The sequence below is a fragment of the Lycorma delicatula genome, chromosome 1, assembly GCF_047948215.1.
Source record: "Lycorma delicatula isolate Av1 chromosome 1, ASM4794821v1, whole genome shotgun sequence".
In the NCBI taxonomy this organism is placed as follows: Eukaryota; Metazoa; Arthropoda; class Insecta; order Hemiptera; family Fulgoridae; genus Lycorma; species Lycorma delicatula.
The window spans coordinates 32,944,898-32,969,846 of NC_134455.1; the positions used below are offsets into that span (position 1 = coordinate 32,944,898).

The 24,949-nt window shown below is 34.9% G+C and overlaps 1 protein-coding gene across 1 annotated transcript in view; it reads right to left on the reverse strand.

Moving 5' to 3' along the window:
- Positions 1-233: 233 nt before the first annotated feature.
- Positions 234-24,949, reverse strand: part of LOC142318075 (chymotrypsinogen A-like) — a 65,214-nt gene continuing 40,498 nt past the window's right edge. The window contains exons 6-7 of the mRNA XM_075354601.1: positions 17,349-17,403; positions 234-462 (exon numbers count right to left, since the gene is read on the reverse strand). Of these exons, the coding sequence (XP_075210716.1) occupies positions 341-462; positions 17,349-17,403 (177 nt within the window). The 3' untranslated portion in view covers positions 234-340. The remainder of the gene's footprint in view (positions 463-17,348; positions 17,404-24,949) is intronic.

Below are 24,949 nucleotides of genomic sequence, written 5' to 3' on the forward strand. Positions count from 1 at the left end.
GGGTAAGCATAAAAGTTCATTTTGTCATAAAAGTAGTATACGATTGCAAGATTTTATTCCAATCTTTGCTTTTTTTTATTCTAAGATGTGTTCAAAATTTTTTAGAATACAAGGTGTAGAAATAAAGATAGTTTCAGACCTACATTATAATCCTTTTTCTATATTTTCATTTTGGAACAAATTTTTAAATGTTTAGCGTAACGCATAAAACGTAACAGATGTGATATTTTAAATCCTCATAGAGCAAGTAACTCAATGAAAAATAACAGCACTATTTATAAATTAGTCATCTTTCTTTTAATGAATTATTAAATAATGTTACAGGTTTAATGAATAGGCTTTATGAATCACAGTACTCAGCATCTGCAGTGTTTTCATAAATCCAATTTACATAGTTAGGCAGCTTTGTGTACACACCCGGGTATATTTCTTTTGCGCAGTTTATTCCCCATGATACTATTCCTTCAACAAAGTTAAAAGAAAAACATTAGTATTCTACTGACAACATATATATATTTTAGTCATGTTTTAATTTATCATACAAGCTCAGTTTAGATAGCCATACTCAACCTAAGGCCCGTGGGCCACATGCGGCAGTCATTTTTCTTTTACCTGTTTAGCCTCCGGTAACTACCGTTTAGATAATTCTTCAGAGGAAGAATGAGGATAATATGTATGAGTGAAAATGAAGTGTAGTCTTGTACAGTCTCAGTTCGACCGTTCCTGAGATGTGTATTCAAATCCACGATCTAGTATTCAAATCCGTGTAAAAATAACTGGCTTTACTAGGACTTGAACGCTGGAACTCTCGTCTTCCAAATCAGCCGATCTGGGAAGACGCGTTAACCACTACACCAACCCGGTGGGTATGCGGCAGTCATTTAATGATAATTCTTCTCACGGGTGTGTTTTTACTTTTCTCTTTACATTTTTTTTCTTTTTTCCTTAAATTATTTTATTCTTATAAGAAAAAATAAATTTTAGAATGAGCCTGACAATAATTGGTGGTGGTCACTTGTAGACTCTGCGAAGTTACAGACAAACTTTATGATCTAAATCTTGGTTTACGAGGTGAAAATACAATTGTTTTGCAAATAGTGAATAAAGTAATTACCTTTGAAAGTGTCTTATTATGAAGAAAGAAATTATTTAGGCTTGTAGCCTAAATACTATTTCATTTTCCAATCTTATCAAAAGATTAACTCAGCTTCAAATAACAGGCAGGCAGGAGTAGGTTTCATAATGAACAAGAAGATAGGGAATAGAGTAGAGTATTTCAAAACGCATAGAAATAGAATCATTGTAATAAGGATAAAATCAATACCTAAACCGACAACGATTGTTAACGTCTATACGCCTACAAGCGCCCATGATGATGATGAGGTAGAGTGTGTATACGAAGAGATTGATGAACCAATTAAACACGTAAAAGGAGATGAAAATTTAATAATAGTTGGAGATTGGAATGCAAGCATTGGAAAAGGCAAGGAAGGAAATATAGTGGGTGAATACGGGGTGGGCAAAAGGAATGAAAGAGGGGACCGACTTATAGAGTTTTGAACGAAGTATAATTTAGTAATTGCCAACTGCAAGGTATCAGATAGATTATATCATGGTTAAGCAAAGATTTAGAAATCAACTCGTTGACTGCAAAACTTACCCTGGAGCAGACATTGATAGCGACCATAATTTGGTGATAATGAAATGTAGATTGGGGTTTAAAAACCTGAAGAAAAGGTGTCAGATGAATCGGTGGAATTTAGAGAAGCTTGAGGAAGAGCAGGTAAAGAAGATTTTTGAGGAGGACATCGCAAGAGGTCTAAGTAAAAAAGATAAGGTAGTAAATGTAAAAGAAGAATGGGAGAATGTTAAAAAGGAAATTCTTAAATCAGCAGAAGCAAACTTAGGCGGAATAAAGAGAACTGGTAGAAAACCTTGGGTTTCAGATGATATATTGTAGCTGATGGATGAACGTAGAAAATATAAGAATGCTAGTGATGAAGAAAGTAAAAGGAACTATCGGTAATTAAGAAATGCTGTAAACAGGAAGTGCAAACTGGCGAAAGAAGAGTGGAATAAAGAAAAGTGTTCAGAAGTGGAAAGAGAAATGAACATTGGTAAAATAGACGGAGCATACAGGAAAGTTAAGGAAAATTTTGGGGTACATAAATTAAAATCTAATAATGTGTTAACAAAGATGGTACACCAATATATAATACGAAAGGTAAAGTCGATAGATGGGTGGAATATATTGAAGAGTTATACGGAGGAAATGAATTAGAAAATGGTGTTATAGAGGAAGAACAGGAAGTTGAGGAGGATGAAATGGGAGAAACAATACTGAGATCTGAATTTAAGAGAGCATTAAAAGATTTAAATGGCAGAAAGGCTCCTGGAATAGACAGAATACCTGTAGAATTACTGTGCAGTGCAGGTGAGGAAGCGATTGATAGATTATACAAACTGGTGTGTAATATTTATGAAAAAGGGGAATTTGCGTCAGACTTCAAAAAAAGTGTTACAATCATGATACCAAAGAAAGCAGGGCAGATAAATGCGAAGAATACAGAACAATTAGTTTAACTAGTCATGCATCAAAAATCTTAACTAGAATTCTATACAGAAGAATTGAGAGGAGAGTGGAAGAAGTGTTAGGAGAAGACCAATTTGGTTTCAGGAAAAGTATAAGGACAAGGGAAGCAATTTTAGGCCTCAGATTAATAGTAGAAGGAAGATTAAAGAAAAACAAACCGACATACTTGGCGTTTATAGACCTAGAAAAGGCATTCGATAACGTAGACTGGAATAGAAGGTTCAGCATTAAATAGACTTGTAAATAAACAAGAACAAAACAAAAGTAATGAAATGTATTAGAAATAACAAAGATGGACCACTAAATGTGAAAATAGGAGGAGAAAATATTATGGAGGTAGAAGAATTTTGTTATTTGGGAAGTAGAATTACTAAAGATGGACGAAGCAGGAGCGATATAAAATGCCGAATAGCACAAGCTAAACGAGCCTTCAGTAAGAAATATAATTTGTTTACATCAAAAATTAATTTGTATGTCAGGAAAAGATTTTTAAAAGTATATGTTTGGAGTGTCGCTTTATATGGATGTGAAACTTGGACGATCGGAGTATCTGAGAAGAAAAGATTAGAAGCTTTTGAAATGCGGTGCTATAGGAGAATGTTAAAAATCAGATGGGTGGATAAAGTGACAAATGAAGAGGTATTGCGACAAATAGATGAAGAAAGAAGCATTTAGAAAAATATAGTTAAAAGAAGAGACAGACTTATAGGCCACATACTAAGGCATCCTTTAATAGTCGCTTTAATATTGGAAGGACAGGTAGAAGGAAAAAATTGTGTAGGCAGGCCACGTTTGGAATATGTAAAACAAATTGTTAGTGATGTAGGATGTAGAGGGTATACTGAAATGAAACGACTAGCACTAGATAGGGAATCTTGGAGAGCTGCATCAAACCAGTCAAATGATTGAAGACAAAAAAAAAAAATCAATAGATGTCGGAAGACTATATTACCACTCTTTCCGATACCTACACGATCATTTCAAGTTATTTGTCTGCCTTATCGAAGGAATTTAATGGCAGATTTCAAGATTTAAGATGTATTAAAAATTTTCTCTTGCTAATAGAATATCCCTGGCACTTAGAAACTCTTACACAACTAGCTACATTTGGATATGATTATGGAAAGCTATTTGAAACGATCTGAATCTGGAGATTATTTTTAAAGAAAAAGGAAGGGAAACACATAAATCAAATTTTGGAAATTAGAACTTAAGAAATACAATTCTACAAAATTGTGCACATATGTTGTTCACGTTGTTCACTTTAACATATCTTTGCGAAATATCCTACTCTAAAATGAAATTATAACCTGATTTATTTAAAATTGTTAAGTTTATCTCAATGTCAAAAATCGAATTAATAAATAAGTAAATAAATGTTTGGAATATTTAAAGTTTATCATATTATATTATAACTCTTTTGATTAAAGTTGCCGTCGGTCTTAACTAATATGACCATTTTGTACATTCACAAGTTGCGGCCCATTTTACGTAGCAAACAAATGAAATTGGCTCGAATATAAAAAAAGGTTGAGTACGGCTGATTTAGATGATATGATAAGAGCCACCGGGTTGGTCTAGTGGTGAACGCGACTTCCCAAATCAGCTGATTTGGAAGTCGAGAGTTCCAGCGTTCAAGTCCTAGTAAAGCCAGTTATTTTTACACGGATTTGAATGGATCGTGGATCCGGTGTTCTTTGGTGGTTGGGTTTCAATTAACCACACATCTCAGAAATGGTCGAACTGAGACTGTACAAGACTACACTTCATTTACACTCATACATATCATCCTCATTCATCCTCTGAAGAATTATCTAAACGGTAGTTACCGGAGGCTAAAAAAAAAAAAAAGAAAAAAGATATTATGATAAGTCAAATTAAATTACCACTTACTACCATAGAATAACAAACACTGATATGACTTCTACTAAAAATAATGGTTATTTAACTGGTAGGTATGATTCTGAGTTTTTAAATTTGGTCATAACTGTCAGAATTCTTGTCACACAGGAAATTAATTTGAATTTCATATGGGTTTTTCCAAATTTGATATCAGTAACATGTAGTTTCTACTTTATCATTCTAATTTTTGCTTATTAATCCATTTTGCTTATTTCATTATGGAATATTTCAGCTCTATTAAGAGACTAGAATGAAAAAACCCTTTAAACAACTTTTTCCAGTCCAAGATAATTATAATATCCTTTTTGTATTGAAATTATTCAGATTACTATTCTCAGATCCCAAAAAAATAGTTGAATATGATGGATAAATATTGACTGTAGAAGTAAGTCAATTTTTTTCCAAAAATTATATAGGCTGAACCATAAATTTATAAATTAACACAATCTTATAAATTCATAATTCTTGGGTTATAATAAACTAATCCAAACCATCTCTTCATGAAAGTAATAAAAAAAAATCATATCACTCTACAATTAGTTTATCATATCAGCCAAACATAAAGGTAAATTTGATAATTCTCAAAAACAGAAGCATTATAACAATACAGAATTCATGAATTATTATTAACTGAAACAGACATTCCATCTCGAAAGTGACAATATACTTACAAAATTAGTCTATAAAATCACATGGATTACACAAATATAGATTAAACAACTATAAAGAATATTATTATAAATTTATACATAGAAAATAAAAAGGATAAATACTCCAAAAACCAAATATAACACTGAAAACTTGCAATTCAAAGGAAGATCCGATTTGGTTCACAATTAAAAGTAAACCAATTTTGTGTGAAGATGAATATTTAGTACAGTGTACCTAAGTATAAAACATTCATACTGTAGCCAATACAGACATAACAAATTTTATGTGCAACTGAATCATTATATTGTAAAAACAGAATTGTCATAATCTATATAATTAGTACATATATATATATATATATATATATATATATATAAGTTCAGTAGAAGTGTAGTATTAATATAGATAATATATTAATATGAAAATTGATGTTTTGGCAATTTACAAAAACATAAGCTATAAAAAAATACAAAATTCATAATTATAATAATCCAAAACAGACACACTCATCATGAGATGATCAGTAAAAATTAGTTTATAAAGTCAGATGGGTTACATAAACATTAATTATAAAAATTAATACTCAAAGGATGTTATTATGGATTTATATAAAAAAAATTAAAAAGGCTAAATTATTGAGTACTGATTACTTACTGCTTTAGTAATGGTTGCATCAACTAAATCTTATAACAAAATAAAATAATTATTTTAACATCTTCCATAGTAAAAAGTCATTCTCTTACAAATTTTAGAAATTTGTTTTTTATGGTTAAACTTTTTTTGTCATTTGTTAATCTTTATAAATTCTGAGTAATGTACTAGAATAAAATTTTGAAAAAATATCAATTTTCACTCTAGGAACTCATATTTAATGGATATCTAATGCTACAACAATTTTTTCTCAGTTGCGAAAACTTCCCAGTTCTTAGTAAAAGAAATCTTTAAAACTTTATACACATATAAATATCTCAAAGGCAGTATTGATAACTCACTGAAAACACGTAAGAGTACTGCAATCTTCTTCGATTTACAGTTATGTGTATAAACCTTTTTTGGATAATAATAAGGCTTACTTAACCTATAAATAAATACCCCCATACATTCAAAACTGCGCTCTCTCATACTGTGAACCATTACAAAATATATCCTTCTAATAATACTCATATTAATATAAAAATTATCAATACATAATTTACACATGATTTTACATTTGATGTATATGAATATATGATTTATTACTTGTATATAATAACAAGCATTCAGTATCAACAAATATGATAAAACAAAAGCTAATCTTTTTCCCTACACAAAATCAGCCAGAACTAAGATGAACTCATAATATTAGTAAATATTTTTTAAATAGTAGAAAAACTGCAACAAATTATTGAACTTAGACCATAAGATCTAGATAAGATTCTTCCAAGATAGATTATATTCCAATATTAAGCTTAAATATTTAAATGATTCAGTTAGAGAGATTTTAACATGCAAAGAACATTCATTGTATAGTATTGCTTCATTTATATTTTTTAATATCACTGTTAAAAACTGGTGGTGCATTCCTCAAAACTGAAATTTAATGTTTTTCAGTGCTCAAAATAAAATCTCCCTCTTAAATACATCCAAGTCAAACTGCATGCAAGTAGCCACTTCATCACAGGTCTCTTTAATGTTACAAAAGACAGTATCATCTGCAAAGGTAAACACTTAAGGATAAGTAGACAGTAAATAAGCTATTTTTGAGCATTTTAAACCGTTTTTTTAAATAAAAAACATAAAACCAAATGCATCGGTACAATATTTCCCACATTTTACAACATTACCACATACAAGCAAAATATACAATATCACAAAACAAAAGACTCAGAAGTACAAAAAAAGTAAAATACAGTGTCTTCATTCAATATTATACTGAAAAATCAGACACACATTAGTCACAAATTCAAAGAACCACATAGACTTTACATAACAACTGAATCGATCTAAGCAAATCACCTCAAATTTATAATAACATGTAAATTTTACACATTGCATATAAGAAGCATGAATTCAACATTAATCGAACTATTTTTTTCTTCCTTATCACTGAGGTTGGTCCTGATTTTAAAACACTGCAAGTGGAACTCAGTATTCACTTTTCCATGTCTCTAACCAGGGCCCACTCAAGGGGGCCCCAGTTGGGACTCTGCTTTTAGTACCCAAGCATGATGATTCCCTGGTGACTCATCAAGAGTGGCCCACCTAAGCGAGCCACAATCTCATGAGCGGGGCTGCCCTCAGAAATTCCTACCAACCTTACACCTTATCACAGTCCCTGGCATTCTTCTCTTTGTACCAATTAATCTGGTCACCAGAGTCACAACCAGATTCCATTCGTATCTGCCGGTCAACATGAATGTCATCGTCTTTTCTGGCGTGAGTCTTTGTAGCCTGAGGTTTCTCCGGGTCTCATTCCACCTATGACAGTAATACATAGTGTGTTCTGCAGTATCATTCTCACCAAATATAATTAAGATGTGCCATCTACATAATGACAAAGCTCTTTTTCCGAAACGGTGGAGGTAGACCTCAAACTCACCATGCCCTGTGAGCAACTGGGTCAGGTAGAAGTCCACCTCACTAAACTTCCTTAACACCCATCCATCTAGAAGTAGGCATCTGCTGTTAAAATTCCTCCATAACATTCTTGTCCTTAATTTAACAGGTGGTACGCCTGCAATAACCTCCGCTGCACTCCTCTATACAGTTTTAAAAGATGAAGTTATTCTGATGGTTACTCTTCCTAGTAGTGCAGCTACTTTGTTCACATTTTTCTTTTTATCAAAAGCCATCACCCATGCTGGCACCGCATAAAAAATTATGGATGTTACCACTGTCAATATAAGGCTTCTTCTGGATGATCTTGAGCTCCTATGGTTGCTCATTAATCTGCTCAGCTTGCTGATTGCCCCTTCAGCACATTCGGTAACTGAATTAAGATGTGCATTAAACAGCCTTTTTTTCCTCTACTCCTCCAGGTTGGACCAAACTGGTAGGTATAACTCAAACTGAAGGAGTGTCTGGTTACTCTAATGAGCCTTCCCACCTACTGGCTGTAATCTGGCATGGTAGGTCGGCTCAACAGTCAGCTCTTTTGAGGAATCTTTTGTGAGCCTTTTTGACATCGTATCTGGACAATTCTGCCAAACACAGCGCCAGATCTTTTCTCTTAGTGTTCAGCCTACCATCCCGTGGAGTTCCCAGAGGTTCATTGGTACTGTCACAACTAGGCAAGCCAACCCTCGCCTCTGGGCTGTCCTCCCTACCCTAAGCTAATAGCACAGGCGCCGCTTCTCTTGATCCTTGCTTTTTAGAACTTCCTTAGCGTATGCATCTACTCTCCTTCACAGGATCTTCACAGTTTAGCATGAAGTCCACCAGGTCATCTGGTGTACACTGAACAATTCCATCCCTATTTTGCAGTGTGTCCCATCGTCGACATCTGAAGACTGTGTGTTCCACAGAGTGATCCTCCTCACAAAACATAAATATAGATGACTAATCTTGCTCTGGTATCTCGCTTACTCAGGCCTTGTACTATTTCTACACTTTCATTCACTTGCAACTCGATTGCCGGGACCGAGGTAAGAAAGCATAATGCTTTGTACGAAACCGTCCAGTAGGCAGAAACTACTCCTATCAGGGCTCTTCTGTGCACACTATTCACACATGAAGGTTCCTTTTGACCCGTAAGGATTTCCCCCACACTGATGCTGCGTATAAAATAGAGGAGGTGACCGTTGATACTGCTAGCTTTCTGTTAGATGCCCTTGGAGCGCTTTTTGACATTAGTATTGCGTTAAGTGCTTTAACCATTCTTTCTGTCTTCTTACAACTATTGATGATGTGGTCAGTAAATTTTCCACTTTTACCTAAAAACACTCCTAAATATTTTAAGGAGTTGGTTTCATAAACTGGTTCCCCATTTACCACTAAATTTATTGGTGGGAATTTTCGTTTACCGGTCATGACAATGTATCTACATTTCGTGGGTGCTAGATTTAGTCCTCGTGCACTCATCCAATTATTAATCATAGCCAATGAGCGATTGCCTCTGTCCTGAATTCCTTCTTTACTTCTTCCACGTACCAAGATCGATAGATCGTCCGCATAGGCAATCGTCTCCACCCCCTCAGGCAATTGTAGTTCCAGAACCCCGTCGTAAGCTAATATCCACAATAATGGCCCTAATACGGAGCCTTGTGGTACACCTCCGTATATTTTGAATCTTACCTTTCTCTTCTTGTGCGTCTACATAGTACCATCTGTCTGTTAAATATGCTTTGCCTGCGTAGGTATGGACTTATTCCTTTTTCTGCCATAGCGGTCATGATGACCTTCCAAGGAATTGACCAAAACGCATTTTTCACATCAAGGGAGATGAGAAGGGGAATTCCTTTGGTTCACCAGGTCCCAGATCTCACTTCAACTGCTCATTCAGTTGAATGGCAATGGCCTGGATCGTTGATCGATTCTTCCAAAAGCCGAATTGGTTCTGGTTTACCCCCACTCCATGGTTCATTCGTCCACTAGTCTATTCGCCAACATTTTTCATCCAACTTCCCCGTGGTATCGTTTAGGCTTAAAGGTCTGTACTCTATGTAGTCATTCCCATGGTTGAGCTTTGGCAGGAACTTCACTCTCGCCTCTTTCCAGCACCCTGGGAACTCTTTATTCTCTATACCATAACTGGTTACATCAGCCATCTGACAAGGCATTTTTTGACTAGTCCTTTCAGCAATGCTGCTGGAATACTGTCAGGTCCCGGACTTTTCTTATCACCTAGATGTGCTTCTGCCGTTGTTACTTCTTCTAAGGTGAACCTTCTTGCTTCACAGTCAATTAACTCTTACATCACTTCTTCTCCACACGGAAACAGCACTGGCATTTATGCCTAAACAAGCTAATAGGTCTATAGGCTTTCTGGTCAGGCCGAGCCTCTCTCTGTTTAGGTATTAGAACAATCCTGGTTACCTTCCAGCAACTTGGGAATTGTACAACCTCCATAACCTGGTTAAACGCGTCCAGTACGGTCCATGGGTGTCGTCTCACCAACGGTTTTACAATTTCTTCTGGAACCTGATCCGTTCCCGGGCTTTTATAAGGATGTAACTTAGTGATGGCGCTGATGAGTTCGTCGATCGTAAATCTAGCAGTCTGCTCTGCATGCATCTCATGCCATTCAAATTCCACAGCCGGAAAAATCTCCGAAGTCACACGTCGTGCCTTCTCACTAGAAAGAGGTACACTCACTAGAAAGAGATACTGCTGCACGTATTTCTAATGGACAAGTTTGGGCGACCTGCCCAAACGTGTCCATGACTTCTATGTTAGCGCCTCCCCAAGGATCCTCATCCAATTCATCAATCAGCTGTTCCCAGGCATTAGCTTTAGTAGTCTTAATCGCATCTGTAAGTAACTTCCGTGCGGCTATGTATTCTGCTTGTAGGCGGTCATCTATATTGCCATGGCGCCTTGTGTCACGCTGCAACCTTCTTTGTGCGGCCAAAGTAGTTGCCTTTCTTTCACCGATTTTAGGTTACCACTAATGCACCTTTCGCTTACCAGGCACACCTTTCAGTCCCTCTCTTCTGCACGAATCTATTAGTACCTCAGACAACCTTGCCGCAGTAATCGGGTTGTTGACGTCAAACCAATCCACAACCTTATCTGCTACCGCTATTGCTTGCCGCTTTACAGGTTTCCAACGAGGGACACGCCTGGTCCCCGGTGAACACTGTCCACAGTGAACGTGATGGCACGTGATCAGTGGCCAGCTCTTCATGCCGCACTCTCCAATCTCTAATTATAGCCGCAATTCTCTCGGAGACTACGGTAACATCTATGACGGAACCTCTTCCTCTGCCGATGATCGTAGAATCAGCACCACGGTTACACACAACAAGACCGAATGCCGCTAGCATATTTGCCATGATACAGCCTCGTGCAGTTGACAATCTGCGTCTCAGTTCATAACTTTCTGCATTAAAAACGCCTATCAAGATTTCTAACACTAAATATAAAGTCCTCAAGATCATCATATATTCTCTGAATCCATCCAGTCCGTAATTATATCCCGCGATGAGCACATGATCTGTCAGCTCAATCACGACGAATCCGTTTCTTCTTATCACACGAATTTGCGCATACTACTGAAGTTTACTTACATATTAAATTTGTCAAATGCTATTTTTGAAATAAAGAATAAATCAAATGGGTCTTCTAACCACAATGATGATACGTACCGTTAACAGTAGCCCATTGCAATATCAGTGAGGAAAAACTGGATAAAAGCCTGAAAACTTTTTCTGATTGTACTTTTCCAGATATTTAGTAAGTCAATCACGATTGTTTTTAATAATAAACAATACCTTTTTACAATCCAAATTCCCTTTAAGAAAGACTTATAGTCCATGAAGAATTATTACTTTTATCCAGAAAGCTACCGACTTAGTGCCGAACATGCTGAGGAGGTAATGAATAATAAGTATTTCAGTTTTATTAAAATATTGAACAAACCAATTTTATTTAATTATATTACTGATTTTTTTTTTGGTCATTATCAAAATCAAATACTGTTGTATAATATGCCGAATAATACAATATCGCTTCAGCTTACACTTAATCAAAAGTTAAATAAAATAAATTTTACACTTAACACAATAATCAAAATTTATGTCAGGTTTCAGTGATCTGAATAAAATCATACAAACAGGTCAAGCAGTTATTCAATTATAATTTACAAACCATCTGTAAGTTATAAAGTCTGAAATTTAAAAAAATTGTAGCATTATTTGAAGAAACAGCAAATACTAAAAGATGACATTTCCAAAATCTTTCATCTGCTGCTGAAAATATGAAAATAAATACTTTGTCTTTGACAAAAGATTTAAAATCGTCTGTTTATTAAGTAGCTGAATTCATATCAAGGTAAAATTGAATCTCAGTGATTTAAGTTACAGATTATTCTGCTGCTGTTACAGAATATTGGTAGATAATGAAACTATTTTTATTTATTTATTTTTTTTTTTGTATCTCATTTGAAATATTTTTTAACACAGATAAATCAATTTTTGAATAATTTAAATTAAATATATTATTTACCTTAACCAATTATGATGTTAGCCCAACAGGCTGGTCTAGCGATTAACTCGTCGTCGCAAATCAGTTAACAGCTGATTTTTGTAGTCGAAGGTTCTGAGATTCAAATCATTGCAAAATTTAGTTGCTTTTATATGGATTTGAATATTAGAGTGGATACCGGAGTTTTTGGTGATTGGGGTTCAATCATACATCTCAGTAATGATTGGCTTGAGTCTCATTTATATATCATATATTCATCATCATCATCTTACTGGGCCATGGGGAGTTGGAGGGGGTTGCTTATTGTTCACTAGTTAGACTGTAAACATGACAGAAAAGAATTATGATGTTACATTTTATTTTTTCATTGATATAATTTCACTACTGATTGTTTGTTTTTTAAAGAGATTTAGATTTGATTACTGACTTCTAATTTTTTTTTGTCTTCAGTCATTTGACTGGTTTGATGCAGCTCTCCAAGATTCCCTATCTAGTGCTAGTCGTTTCATTTCAGTATACCCTCTACATCCTACATCCCTAACAATTTGTTTTACATATTCCAAACGTGGCCTGCCTAGACAATTCTTCCCTTCTACCTGTCCTTCCAATATTAAAGCGACTATTCCAGGATGCCTTAGTATGTGGCCTATAAGTCTGTCTCTTATTTTAACTATATTTTTCCAAAAGCTCCTTTCTTCATCTACTTGCCGCGATACCTTTTCATTTGTCACTTTATCCACCCATCTGATTTTTAACATTCTCCTATAGCACTACATTTCAAAAGCTTCTAATATTATCTTCTCAGATACTCCGATCGTCCAAGTTTCACTTCCATATAAAGCGACACTCCAAACATACACTTTCAAAAATCTTTTCCTGACATTTAAATTAATTTTTGATGTAAACAAATTATAGTTCTTACTGAAGGCGCGTTTAGCTTGTGCTATTCGGCTTTTTATATCGCTCCTGCTTCGTCCATCTTTAGTAATCCTACTTCCCAAATAACAAAATTCTTCTACCAACATAATCTCTTCTCCTCGTATTTTCACATTCAGAGGTCCATCTTTGTTATTTCTACTACATTTCATTACTTTTGTTTTCTTCTTGTTTATTTTCATGCCATAGTTCTTGCGTAGGACTTCGTCTATGCCGTTCATTGTTTCTTCTAAATCCTTTTTACTCTCGGCTAGAATTACTATATCATCAGCAAATCGTAGGATCTTTATCTTTTCACCTTGTACTGTTACTGCGAGTCTAAATTCTTCTTTAACATCATTAACTGCTAGTTCCATGTAAAGATTAAAAAGTAACGGAGATAGGGAACATCCTTGTCGGACTCCCTTTCATATTACGGCTTCTTTCTTATGTTCTTCGATTATTACTGTTGCTGTTTGGTTCCTGTACATGTTAGCAATTGTTCTTCTATCTCTGTATTTGAACCCTAATTTGTTTAAATTGCTGAACATTTTATTCCAGTACGTTATCGAATGCCTTTTCTAGGTCTATAAACGCCAAGTATGTCGGTTTGTTTTTCTTTAATCTTCCTTCTACTATTAATCTGAGGTCTAAAATTGCTTCTCTTGTCCCTATACTTTTCCTGAAACCAAATTGGTCTTCTCCTAACACTTCTTCCACTCTCCTCTCAATTCTTCTGTATAGAATTCTAGTTAAGATTTTTGATGCAGGCCTAGTTAAACTAATTCTGTATTCTTCACATTTATCTGCCCCTGCTTTCTTTGGTATCATGACTATAACACTTTTTTTGAAGTCTGACGGAAATTCCCCTTTTTCATAAATATTACACACCAGTTTGTATAATCTATCAATCGCTTCCTCACCTGCACTGCGCAGTAATTCTACAGGTATTCCGTCTATTCCAGGAGCCTTTCTGCCATTTAAATCTTTTAATGCTCTCTTAAATTCAGATCTCAGTATTGTTTCTACCATTTCATCCTCCTCAACTTCCTCTTCTTCCTCTATAACACCATTTTCTAATTCATTTCCTCCGTATAACTCTTCAATATATTCCACCCATCTATCGACTTTACCTTTCGTATTATATATCGGTGTACCATCTTTGTTTAACACATTATTAGATTTTAATTTATGTACCCCAAAAGTTTTCTTAACTTTCCTGTATGCTCAGTCTATTTTACCAATGTTCATTTCTCTTTCCACTTCTGAACACTTTTCTTTAATCCACTCTTCTTTCGCCAGTTTGCACTTCCTGTCAATAGCATTTCTTAATTGCCGATAGTTCCTTTTACTTTCTTCATCACTAGCATTCTTATATTTTCTACGTTCATCCATCAGCTACAATATATCATCTGAAACCCAAGGTTTTCTACCAGTTCTCTTTACTCCGCCTAAGTTTGCTTCTGCTGATTTAAGAATTTCCTTTTTAACATTCTCCCATTCTTCTTCTACATTTTCTACCTTATCTTTTTTACTCAGACCTCTTGCGATGTCCTCCTCAAAAATCTTCTTTACCTGCTCTTCCTCAAGCTTCTCTAAATTCCACCGATTCATCTGACACCTTTTCTTCAGGTTTTTAAACCCCAATCTACATTTCATTATCACCAACTTATGGTCGCTATCAATGTCTGCTCCAGGGTAAGTTTTGCAGTCAACGAGTTGATTTCTAAATCTTTGCTTAACCATGATATAATCTATCTGATACCTTGCAGTATCGCCTGGCTTTTTCCAAGCGTATATTCTTCCATTATGATTTTTAAATCGGGTGTTGGCATTTACTAAATTATACTTCGTGCAAAATTCTATAAGTTGGTCCCCTCTTTCATTCCTTTTGCCCAGCCCGTATTCACCCACTATATTTCAAGCATTTCCAATGCTTGCATTCCAATCTCCAACTATTATTAAATTTCATCTCCTTTTACGTGTTTAATTGCTTCATCAATCTCTTCGTATACACATTCTACCTCATCATCATCATGGGTGCTTGTAGGCATATAGACGTTAACAATCGTTGTCGGTTTAGGTTTTGATTTTATCCTTATTACAATGATTCTATCGCTATGCGTCTTGAAATACTCCACTCTTCTTGTTCATCACGAATACTCCTGCCCGCCGTTGTTTGACGCGAGTTAATTACTCTATAGTCACCTGTCCAAAAGTCGCCTTCCTCTTCCCACCGAACCTCACTAATTCCTACTATACCCACGTTTACCCTATCCATTTCCCTTTTTAAATTTTCTACCCTACCAACTTTTTTTAAGCTTCTAACATTCCACGTTCCGACTCGTAGAATGCATTCGATAAGGATGTTAAAAAAGATGAAAATAATAAGTATGTATTTACAAAGAAAAATTATATAACAATACTGACGGGTAGTTATGAAATCGGGGTCGCTGCTGGAACCCCTGCTTTGGAACGTGGTTTATGACGGCGTGTTGAACCTCCGTCTGCCAGCACGGACGGAGATCATTGCATACGCCGATGACCTTGTCAGCGGAAGGACGAAAGAGGAAATACAGGCAAGGGGCAATTCTGTATTATCTTTAATCGACGAGTGGATGCATACACATGGACTGAAACTGGCGGTTAACAAATGTAAGTTCATAAACCTAACTGGGAGATGCAAGGTGGGGCCAATAGAACTGAGAACTGAGAATCGGTGACCAGCTGCTGCATCGAAGGGATAAGGTCAGACACCTTGGTGTAATAATAGATAGAGTATGCAGATTCGGTGAACACGTTACAGAAATCTGTAAAAAGGCGGAAAGGTCAGTGAACGCATTAAATAGACTTATGTGTTCGCGGGCTGCTCCTGGCTCGGCCAAACGAAGAGTAATCATGTCGGCTGTAGCCTCGGTTCTTCTGTACGCGGCGCCGGCCTGGAGCAGGACAATTAACATCCAGCGAAATCTCGACAGGTTTCGGAGGGAGAGCATTACTATGAGTCGCTAAGGGTTATAGAACACTTTAATACGATGCCACTTGTGTGACATCGTAAATTATATACTGGCTTCAACGGCAAACTGGAGAGCCGTCGACGGTTTGGCGAGAACGATTTTGAGGTAAAAATATGACGAAGGACGTTAAAGGAGATTTTAGTTTAGGGCAGGGCGGACAGACCCGGCTGGGAGGGCCGGCATGCTGAGTTGTGTCGGCTCCGATGATCAGCCGGGGACTCCTGGGGTCTGTAGGCTGGGGAATCAGAAGACCGAGTCCCGGCTGCTGGGTGGGGCCCGGGAACGACATAATCGACCTCGGTTCCTTTACCCTAGTAGTTAGAGGCAGGCGAGAAAATGTTCAGACCGAGTCCCGGTCCTTGGTGTGAGGGGGGGGGGGGGTCAGCTACTACGTAGTCGGGCCTGGTTAACCTCTTCCTGACGATTTGAGGCAGGCGTTGATCACAAAAGATTCAACCGGCGAGCCGAACTGGAGGCTCGTTTGAGTTTGAAGGACACTGAGGGCTGAGCTTTACTTTATTGTATGTTCAGCCCGGGGTAGTAGGGGGAAGAAAATATTTTACAAAAGAATTCACCATACGTATGATATAAATAAACTACTCTGGAAACACACATGGTTGAGTAGGCTGAGAATGCAAGAATTGTTAGAAGTCATGTACAGTTTAATAGACCAGACAGTATAAACATAAAAAAAAATTATTCATATTTTTGTCAAAGTGCCCTCAATTATCCTAGTAAAGAATACTAGGACCGGTTTAAAGCACCGGTTTTGAAAGGTGCAATCACTTCCAGGATATTATTATTTTTTGTGTGTAATATTTGAAATATTAGTTAACCCTTGCAACCATTTTTTGACAAAAGAACATAAACAGCTAGTTCAGAATGTTAAAAAGAATTTTAATCATATAATCCTATTTAAATTTTACTGTTCATCTCGTTCATTTGCCACCCAAAAAATTATTACAAACATTACAGTATTTTTTTATAATTTTTCAAATATTAGTAAGACTAAATTCACAGAAGTAGGTATTTAAAATTAGCTTTTTGTTAATCCAGTGTAATATTGGATATCAGTACAATTCATGATACACCAGTTTGCTTACAGTTTCAAGTTTAATAAAAAAAGTAAAGATCACAATAATACTGACCTATTTGAATTTTTTTATCTTTTTGGCTTATAGTCAACGGTCCACCACTGTCACCCTGTAAAATATAAAATATCAATGCCAAATTGAGCTATTCATTTTTGTCTCAAAATGCCTTCATTGTAGCTGTTATTTTTATTTAAAAAATAATAATGTATTTAAGATTATTAAACAATATTTCATAGTGATATACACTTCCACACAAATAAGATCCAATATATAAATCCAACTTCTCCTTCGCTTGTATTACAAAGGTAATAATAATAATCGATGGTGTTTATTTTAAAGCGATGAAGAAACCCAATTATTATGCGGTCAAATAGTACATTTATCTGTCTTATCTTTGTTCATTTAATGTGTTATTTTTGTTAAATTTAGCGTGATTGTTAATTTTGAATTTAATTCTTCACTTTGAAGTACTAAATGTAAAATTTGTAAGTTCCAAGTAACATGCGAATTTTATATGAAAGATTTAAAATCTGTGAGCTCAATACAGTTACATATACATACAACATTTACAAATACACAATTTGAAAAAAATAATTTATGTATTAAACAATCACAACCAGATCAGATATAGTATACGACTACGTAAATGAAATCACTTTAAGACAAAAAATAATAACAGTACCTCCTGCAATATTATTGAGAAGAAACTGTATTATAAATTGGAAAAATCTGGAAACATTTTTCCAGATTTTTATAAAGTGTAAGTCATTTTTTTATATTAAAAATGAGTAAATATTATTTCACCGTGCTATTGTATAAGTGGTACTTTTTTTTTTTGTCTTCAGTCATTTGACTGGTTTGATGCAGCTCTCCAAGATTCCCTATCTAGTGCTAGTCGTTTCATTTCAGTACACCCTCTACACCCTACATCCCTAACAATTTGTTTTACATATTCCAAACGTGGCCTGCCAACACAATTTTTCCCTTCTACCTGTCCTTCCAATATTAAAGCGACTATTCCAGGATGCCTTAGTATGTGGCCTATAAGTCTGTCTCTTCTTTTAACTATATTTTTCCAAACGCTTCTTTCTTCATCTATTTGCCGCAATACCTCTTCATTTGTCACTTTATCCACCCATCTGATTTTTAACATTCTCCTATAGCACCACATGGTGCTATAGGAGTACTATCTAGTACCACAAGTGGTACTAAATAGCATTATATTTTATTAGCAATTTGAATGAAAGTAAATGATAAAATAGATATTTAAGATTGAAGGTGTTTTAAGATTCAAAGAGTGTTGCAGTTGGAGAGTTTTGTTTAGTTATATTTGGAGGCTTATTTATTATCATTCATATTACTAACAAAATATAATGGAGATGGCAGTACCGCTCATAGATCAGCACGGTGAAATGTGATTTATATCAAAAATGACTTTTAAATATCCTGAAAAATGCTTCCACATGTTTTTAATAATAGATCCAATAAATATATTACTACATTATTGTTTATTATTACATTTTATAATCTATTATATTATGTTTATTATTATAATATGCTATTGTAATATTTCTTTATTGCATCTTATTATTATTAATGCTATTTAAATGAGACTTTTAATTATTTCCTGTAATCGTTCATAACTAATGTTGTTTTTATCTACAAAAAAAAAAATTATTATTAAAAATCTATTATGATGAGTAGTTTAAATGAGTAGTTAGAGGAGAAGTTCATCAAAACTTACAAGTCCACATTATTATACATGGACAATGATTAAAACTATCTATCAAGGAGTTAACATGTTATAAAAATTTGAGCACACTTGTGGGGGTGTCCTAAAAGTGAACTCTTACAGCTTCACTTTTCATTTACTAATGTAAATAGAAAATCAACCAATTAGAAATCCATAGTTCCCTTTCAGTTTTGGGTACATGGACAAAACCTCCATTTATATGAAATTAAACTGCTATAAAATTGTTTTACACATAAGCATTCAAAATCTGATCAGATAAAAGAAAAGACAAAAAAAAGTATCATCAATTTCAATATAATATCAAGAGTGCAATTTATTCTGGACATTGGTGGCAGTAAGGTACTACACGAATGGCACAATAAGAAAAATGTAAACATCTAGAATAGCAAATCATTAGAAATTAAGAGAATACCCAAAGCTTACACAATAAAAAATATAATAAAAAATTAAGAATAAAATATGCAATAAAAATGTAATGTGACTATATGTAAGGAATATAACTGTTAATGAAAAAACTCTAGTGTACAACTAACGGTAATAAATTATTTACTAAAACAGAAAGAGTGCAAAGAAATTAGTTTCGCAGCTAAGAAACCTACAGGGTACATTGTTTGACTTTTCGATCGTTTCCTTTGTTTAATCTCTGGAAAAGATTATGCTTTATCTCGTAATCTTGATAATTGTTTTCAAACATTATAAATACGATCTTAATATTAGGTAAAATACATTACCTAAAAAATAAAACGAATTTTGCAAGAATGAATATTAAGAATATAGAGATGACTGTACTACCTTAATTTTATCATGAAAGTACTTTTGCGGGATCCCACATCCTCAGTTATGATTAACTAATTTAATTAAACTGCATATTATTTTTATTAAACTGAATTTTTTATTGAAGACATTAAAAATGTTTTAGTATTTTTAATTTTTAATATCTTTATTTAATATGCAATAAATTAAACGAATTCAATCATGGCTGAGGATGTGGGATCTCGGGAAAGTACTTTCGTGATAAAATCACGTGTTCAGTATCACTTTCATGATATTGAAGATGTTCAATATCTCAATGTTGAGTATCTTAATATACTCAATCATTCTGTACTATGTGGTTTATATTAATAGAATTTAAAACATAATTTAATGGTACAGAGGAATTTTAAAAAGATTAAGTCAACTAAATAATTTTTTTTTTTTTTTGTCTTCAGTCATTTGACTGGTTTGATGCAGCTCTCCAAGATTCCCTATCTAGTGCTAGTCGTTTCATTTCAGTATACCCTCTACATCCTACATCCCTAACAATTTGTTTTACATATTCAAAACGTGGCCTGCCTACACAATTTTTCCCTTCTACCTGTCCTTCCAATATTAAAGCGACTATTCCAGGATGCCTTAGTATGTGGCCTATAAGCCTGTCTCTTCTTTTAACTATATTTTTCCAAATGCTTCTTTCTTCATCTATTTGCCGCAATACCTCTTCATTTGTCACTTTATCCACCTATCTGATTTTTAACATTCTCCTTTAGAACTACATTTCAAAAGCTTCTAATATTATCTTCTCAGATACTCCGATCGTCCAAGTTCCATATAAAGCGACACTCCAAACATACACTTTCAAAAATCTTTTCCTGACATTTAAATTAATTTTTGATGTAAACAAATTATATTTCTTACTGAAGGCTCGTTTAGCTTGTGCTATTCGGCATTTTATATCGCTCCTGCTTCGTCCATCTTTAGTAATTCTACTTTCCAAATAACAAAATTCTTCTACCTCCGTAATCTTTTCTCCTCCTATTTTCACATTCAGCGGTCCATCTTTGTTATTTCTACTACATTTCATTACTTTTGTTTTGTTCTTGTTTATTTTCATGCGGTAGTTCTTGAGTAGGACTTTCTTCTAAATCCTTTTTACTCTCGGCTAGAATTACTATATCATCAGCAAATCGTAGCATCTTTATCTTTTCACCTTGTACTGTTACTCCGAATCTAAATTGTTCTTTAACATCATTAACTGCTAGTTCCATGATACTAAATAATACATATAATGCAACAATAATATAATAAGTATGGTTTTTATGTATATATACAGTATCACGAAGTTCTCCCTGGACTTTCATAACCTATCTACTCGTGAAAATAATGGAAAATGTCATGTAAAACATATGTCCTAAAATTTTTCATTTGAGAGTTACGACTGGTGAAATATTTCGCTCGGATATCATCTATCCCGGTGAAATGATATCGTACTGAAATTTTTAGAACGTTACTTAGGGAGCAGAACTAGTAATTTCTAATGGTTTTTCACCTGAAAAATTGAGTAAAATAGGTTCCCGAAATTTATTTTCCGTAGTTTTTGAGAAATCTAGGGCGAAAAGTAATAAATTGAGGTAAAAAACTCTCTTTTTTATGTTTAGCGTAAAATAACTTTGTTAAATGGGTAATAAATACATAAAACTTTTAAACAAAACTTGTAGAGAATTTAATCGTGAAAAAAATGGTATGGTGTAACTTAAGTTGAATAACACAAATAAAAGTCAGAAAAACTGGAATTTTATTTAGAAAGAATACACTAGACCAAAATGAAAGTGAAAGTTTTCATACGTAAAAGTTTATAATAAATGTTCAAAAATGAACCCGCTATTTACAATACATTTCTTGGCACGCTTCCGTACTGCTTTTGTTGCCTTTTTTTAGTTCTTCAGGGCTGTTCTTAAGTTACTCAACTGCATCCATAATGCAAACACTTAATTCGTCACGAGATGTAATTTTGTTTTGTATACAATATTTTACAACCATCTCCAGACACAAAAATTCAAAGATGTTAGTTCAGGCGATCTTGGTGACCAGGAATGTGAACCTCTACGACAGATCCATTTCTTAGGGAAATAACGATTTAAGTGAATGGAAACAACACAAGAGAAGTGGGGAGGCGTGCTACCGGTGTTGGAAGTATACTTTGCATCTCAGCGCTAGAATAACATATTCAACCAGTTACGGTAATTCTTCTTGAAGAAAGTGCAAGTAGACTTCAGCATTAAAGAGGCCAATATGATTGATCCAAACAGCTGACTGTTAAAAGTCCACACCAAACATTGACTTTTGGGTGTTGAAAATTCCACTATTTCATGTGTGTTAATTGCGTAAATTGTTGACGCCATCTCGAATGAAATTTGCCTCGTCGAAACACTTTTAGAGTTATCGATTTGTATTCCATCAGTTGTAGAACTCCAAGCAAAGCGGACCGTCTCCGAGTATAGATGAACTGGCTGTTTATGATACGGGTAAAACTTGTTCTGTTACGTCCTCCAAACTGCTGAATGCAAAACTCCAATCCGCTTAGAAAGACATCGTGTACTGACGTTGGCCTGCCTCGATAATAATTTCATCAATAAGAGCGTTGTGTTGGACAGATCGTTCGTAGCTGGTAAGTAGTATAGAATGTTTAGGTTCTGCATCAGAACCTGATGCGTTAAGCCTTAGGCTTCTTTAAGGTATTTTTCTTTATTTTAATTTTTTGAATCCACCTCAAACTATCTTTCACCAAGTATTTTTTCAGCAAATCCATTCTTTCACTGTGTAAATTTAACAACAAACGCATATTCATCATGGAAAATATATGTTTACGATCTGCATCAAAACCTGGTGTGCTAAGTCTCGGGATTGTTTAAAACATTTTTTTTTTATTGTATTTTTTCTTCCACATCAGCCCTTCTTTCACCGTGTATTTTTCAGCAAAATCTACTCTTTTACTATGTAAATCTCTCGTTAAACGCATATTCATCATCGGAAATGTACGTTTAGGGTTCTGCATCGATAGTCGTAGTTTGTGATTTAATGTATTTTATTATAACATAATAAAATACATTTTAATCAACTGTTAACGTCAACTGTTAATGATTTTTTAATGTGCCAGTTTTGGTAGCTGGAATTCCAGCGACCAAAATATTTCATATAAAGCAACAAAATACAGTAAATTTATCAACGAAACAATTTATCTATGCAGGTTTTGCATTACATGTCGTAGTTTGTTATTTAATGTATTTTATTATAAGATACTATAGACAGTTGATGACGTCAATCATAAGTCGGGGTATTCTCCGCATTGTATACAACTGACAATTAAATTAATTAGTTGATTTTTATGAACTAATTTTTAATATAAATGTGACCTATGATCCATTATAATCAACAGTAATGAAAAACCCATCTTTATATATATATATATATATATGTCTAATAGGTATATACATTGAAAGCTAACAGCAATAAGTTATGTTTATTTATTAAAATCAACCTTCATTGTATTAGATTTGGTAGAGTGCATACGACGCGATGTGTCACCACTAGAATTCGGTCTCGAGACGCAAAGTAAAAAGTGTTCAGACAGCCGATTGCGTTGCTCGAACGATCCTTAACGGGACCGTTCGCCTGTCTATTTACAAAGGTGATAGAACGCTCTCTGGGACTAAATGAATCGCTGAACGGCCGAGGAAAGGGCGGGGCGATCAAAACGCAAAAACAAGTTTCGGTCCGAAACCTCTGACCATATGTTCGCTCGGAGGCATCGGAATGGAATGCAAAGTTGGCAGGAGTCTATTACTCCCTACTTTATCGCAGAACCTGGACAGAGTCCCTTGCTGCTGGATCATTCTAATCGGGCTTGTTTTTAAAAGGGTTATTTTTTAATCTCGGATCTAATTTTTCAAGTTTTGTCTATTATTATTTTAGTGAATTTAAGACGGATTTAATTGCATTCCAATCCGTTGTTAAACCAGCGTTATCGAACCCATTTCATGGGCCGACCGCGGAAGGCTAGGCTTATAAAGCCTGTCCTCCCGACGTAATTCCCCTTCAGACCGTCCACTGAAGTCCTTTCGGTACTAACTCTTTAATAGGCTAGCAGGAATACGCCACAACGGGGCACTAGCTATAAGGAGGGAGCAATGCGTCCCCTTTTCCGGAGGAGTCGCAATTGCTGGGATATTTTGTCTTACTGTAAGTTTTTTTTTTTTTAAATTTAGACCGCGTTTTTGTTTTATGCGCGACTTACCGTGTTTGACGTCTTCAAACTATATAACTCGCGAAAACTTTTCACTCGCGACCCCGGAAACGCGTCTGACGCACTATTCCGTTTATGGCTCATGCGATATGGAGGCCCCTAAGCCTGGTTTGTCGATTTTCGGCTACCGCACCGCACCATCACGGTGGTTCGTCCAGTACGGCGTGAGGCCGCTTCCTTACAACTGTCGGAGTTGGGTCCTCTCGGCAGATGTCCCGAAGATGACTGTGTTCGGACACAGCCGCTCTCCCGAACAGTCTGCGCGTCGGAGGCATCGGTACGTGATTGTATGAGCCGTTGCACTGCGGCAGCTTGAACACAGCCCGGATGGCGGAGCATGCAGTTAATTTTTTCATGTAACCGCTCTACTATATACATAGATTTATCTCCTCCCTTCTTTGTTTTACAAATATTTTAATTTTTTATTAAAACAGTATTGTGTATCTATCAAACGCTAATTATTTTTTGTTGCAAAAAGCGACAATTGTTTATGCGCGTAAATATAAAATCTAATCTACTATTATTGTTTTATTACTCTACCGATTAATGGTGAATAAGCTACTATATTCTCGTACATTAATAAGCAATATGCAGTTGTATTCGGCTTGAAAATTTCTTCGGTATCAATATTAGTTCTCAAATCAACAACGAATGTTTTTATAAATTCATCTTGTCGCGAATATCAATCACATATAACGGATAATTGTTTTTGTAATCTGAAGATATATACGGCGATTCGATATTGTTATAATATGATTTTTGAAATTGTATAAACATATTATACATCAATATCTGACTCCCTAGTAAATTTCCATATGGATACGGGGTTGAATTTATCATCAC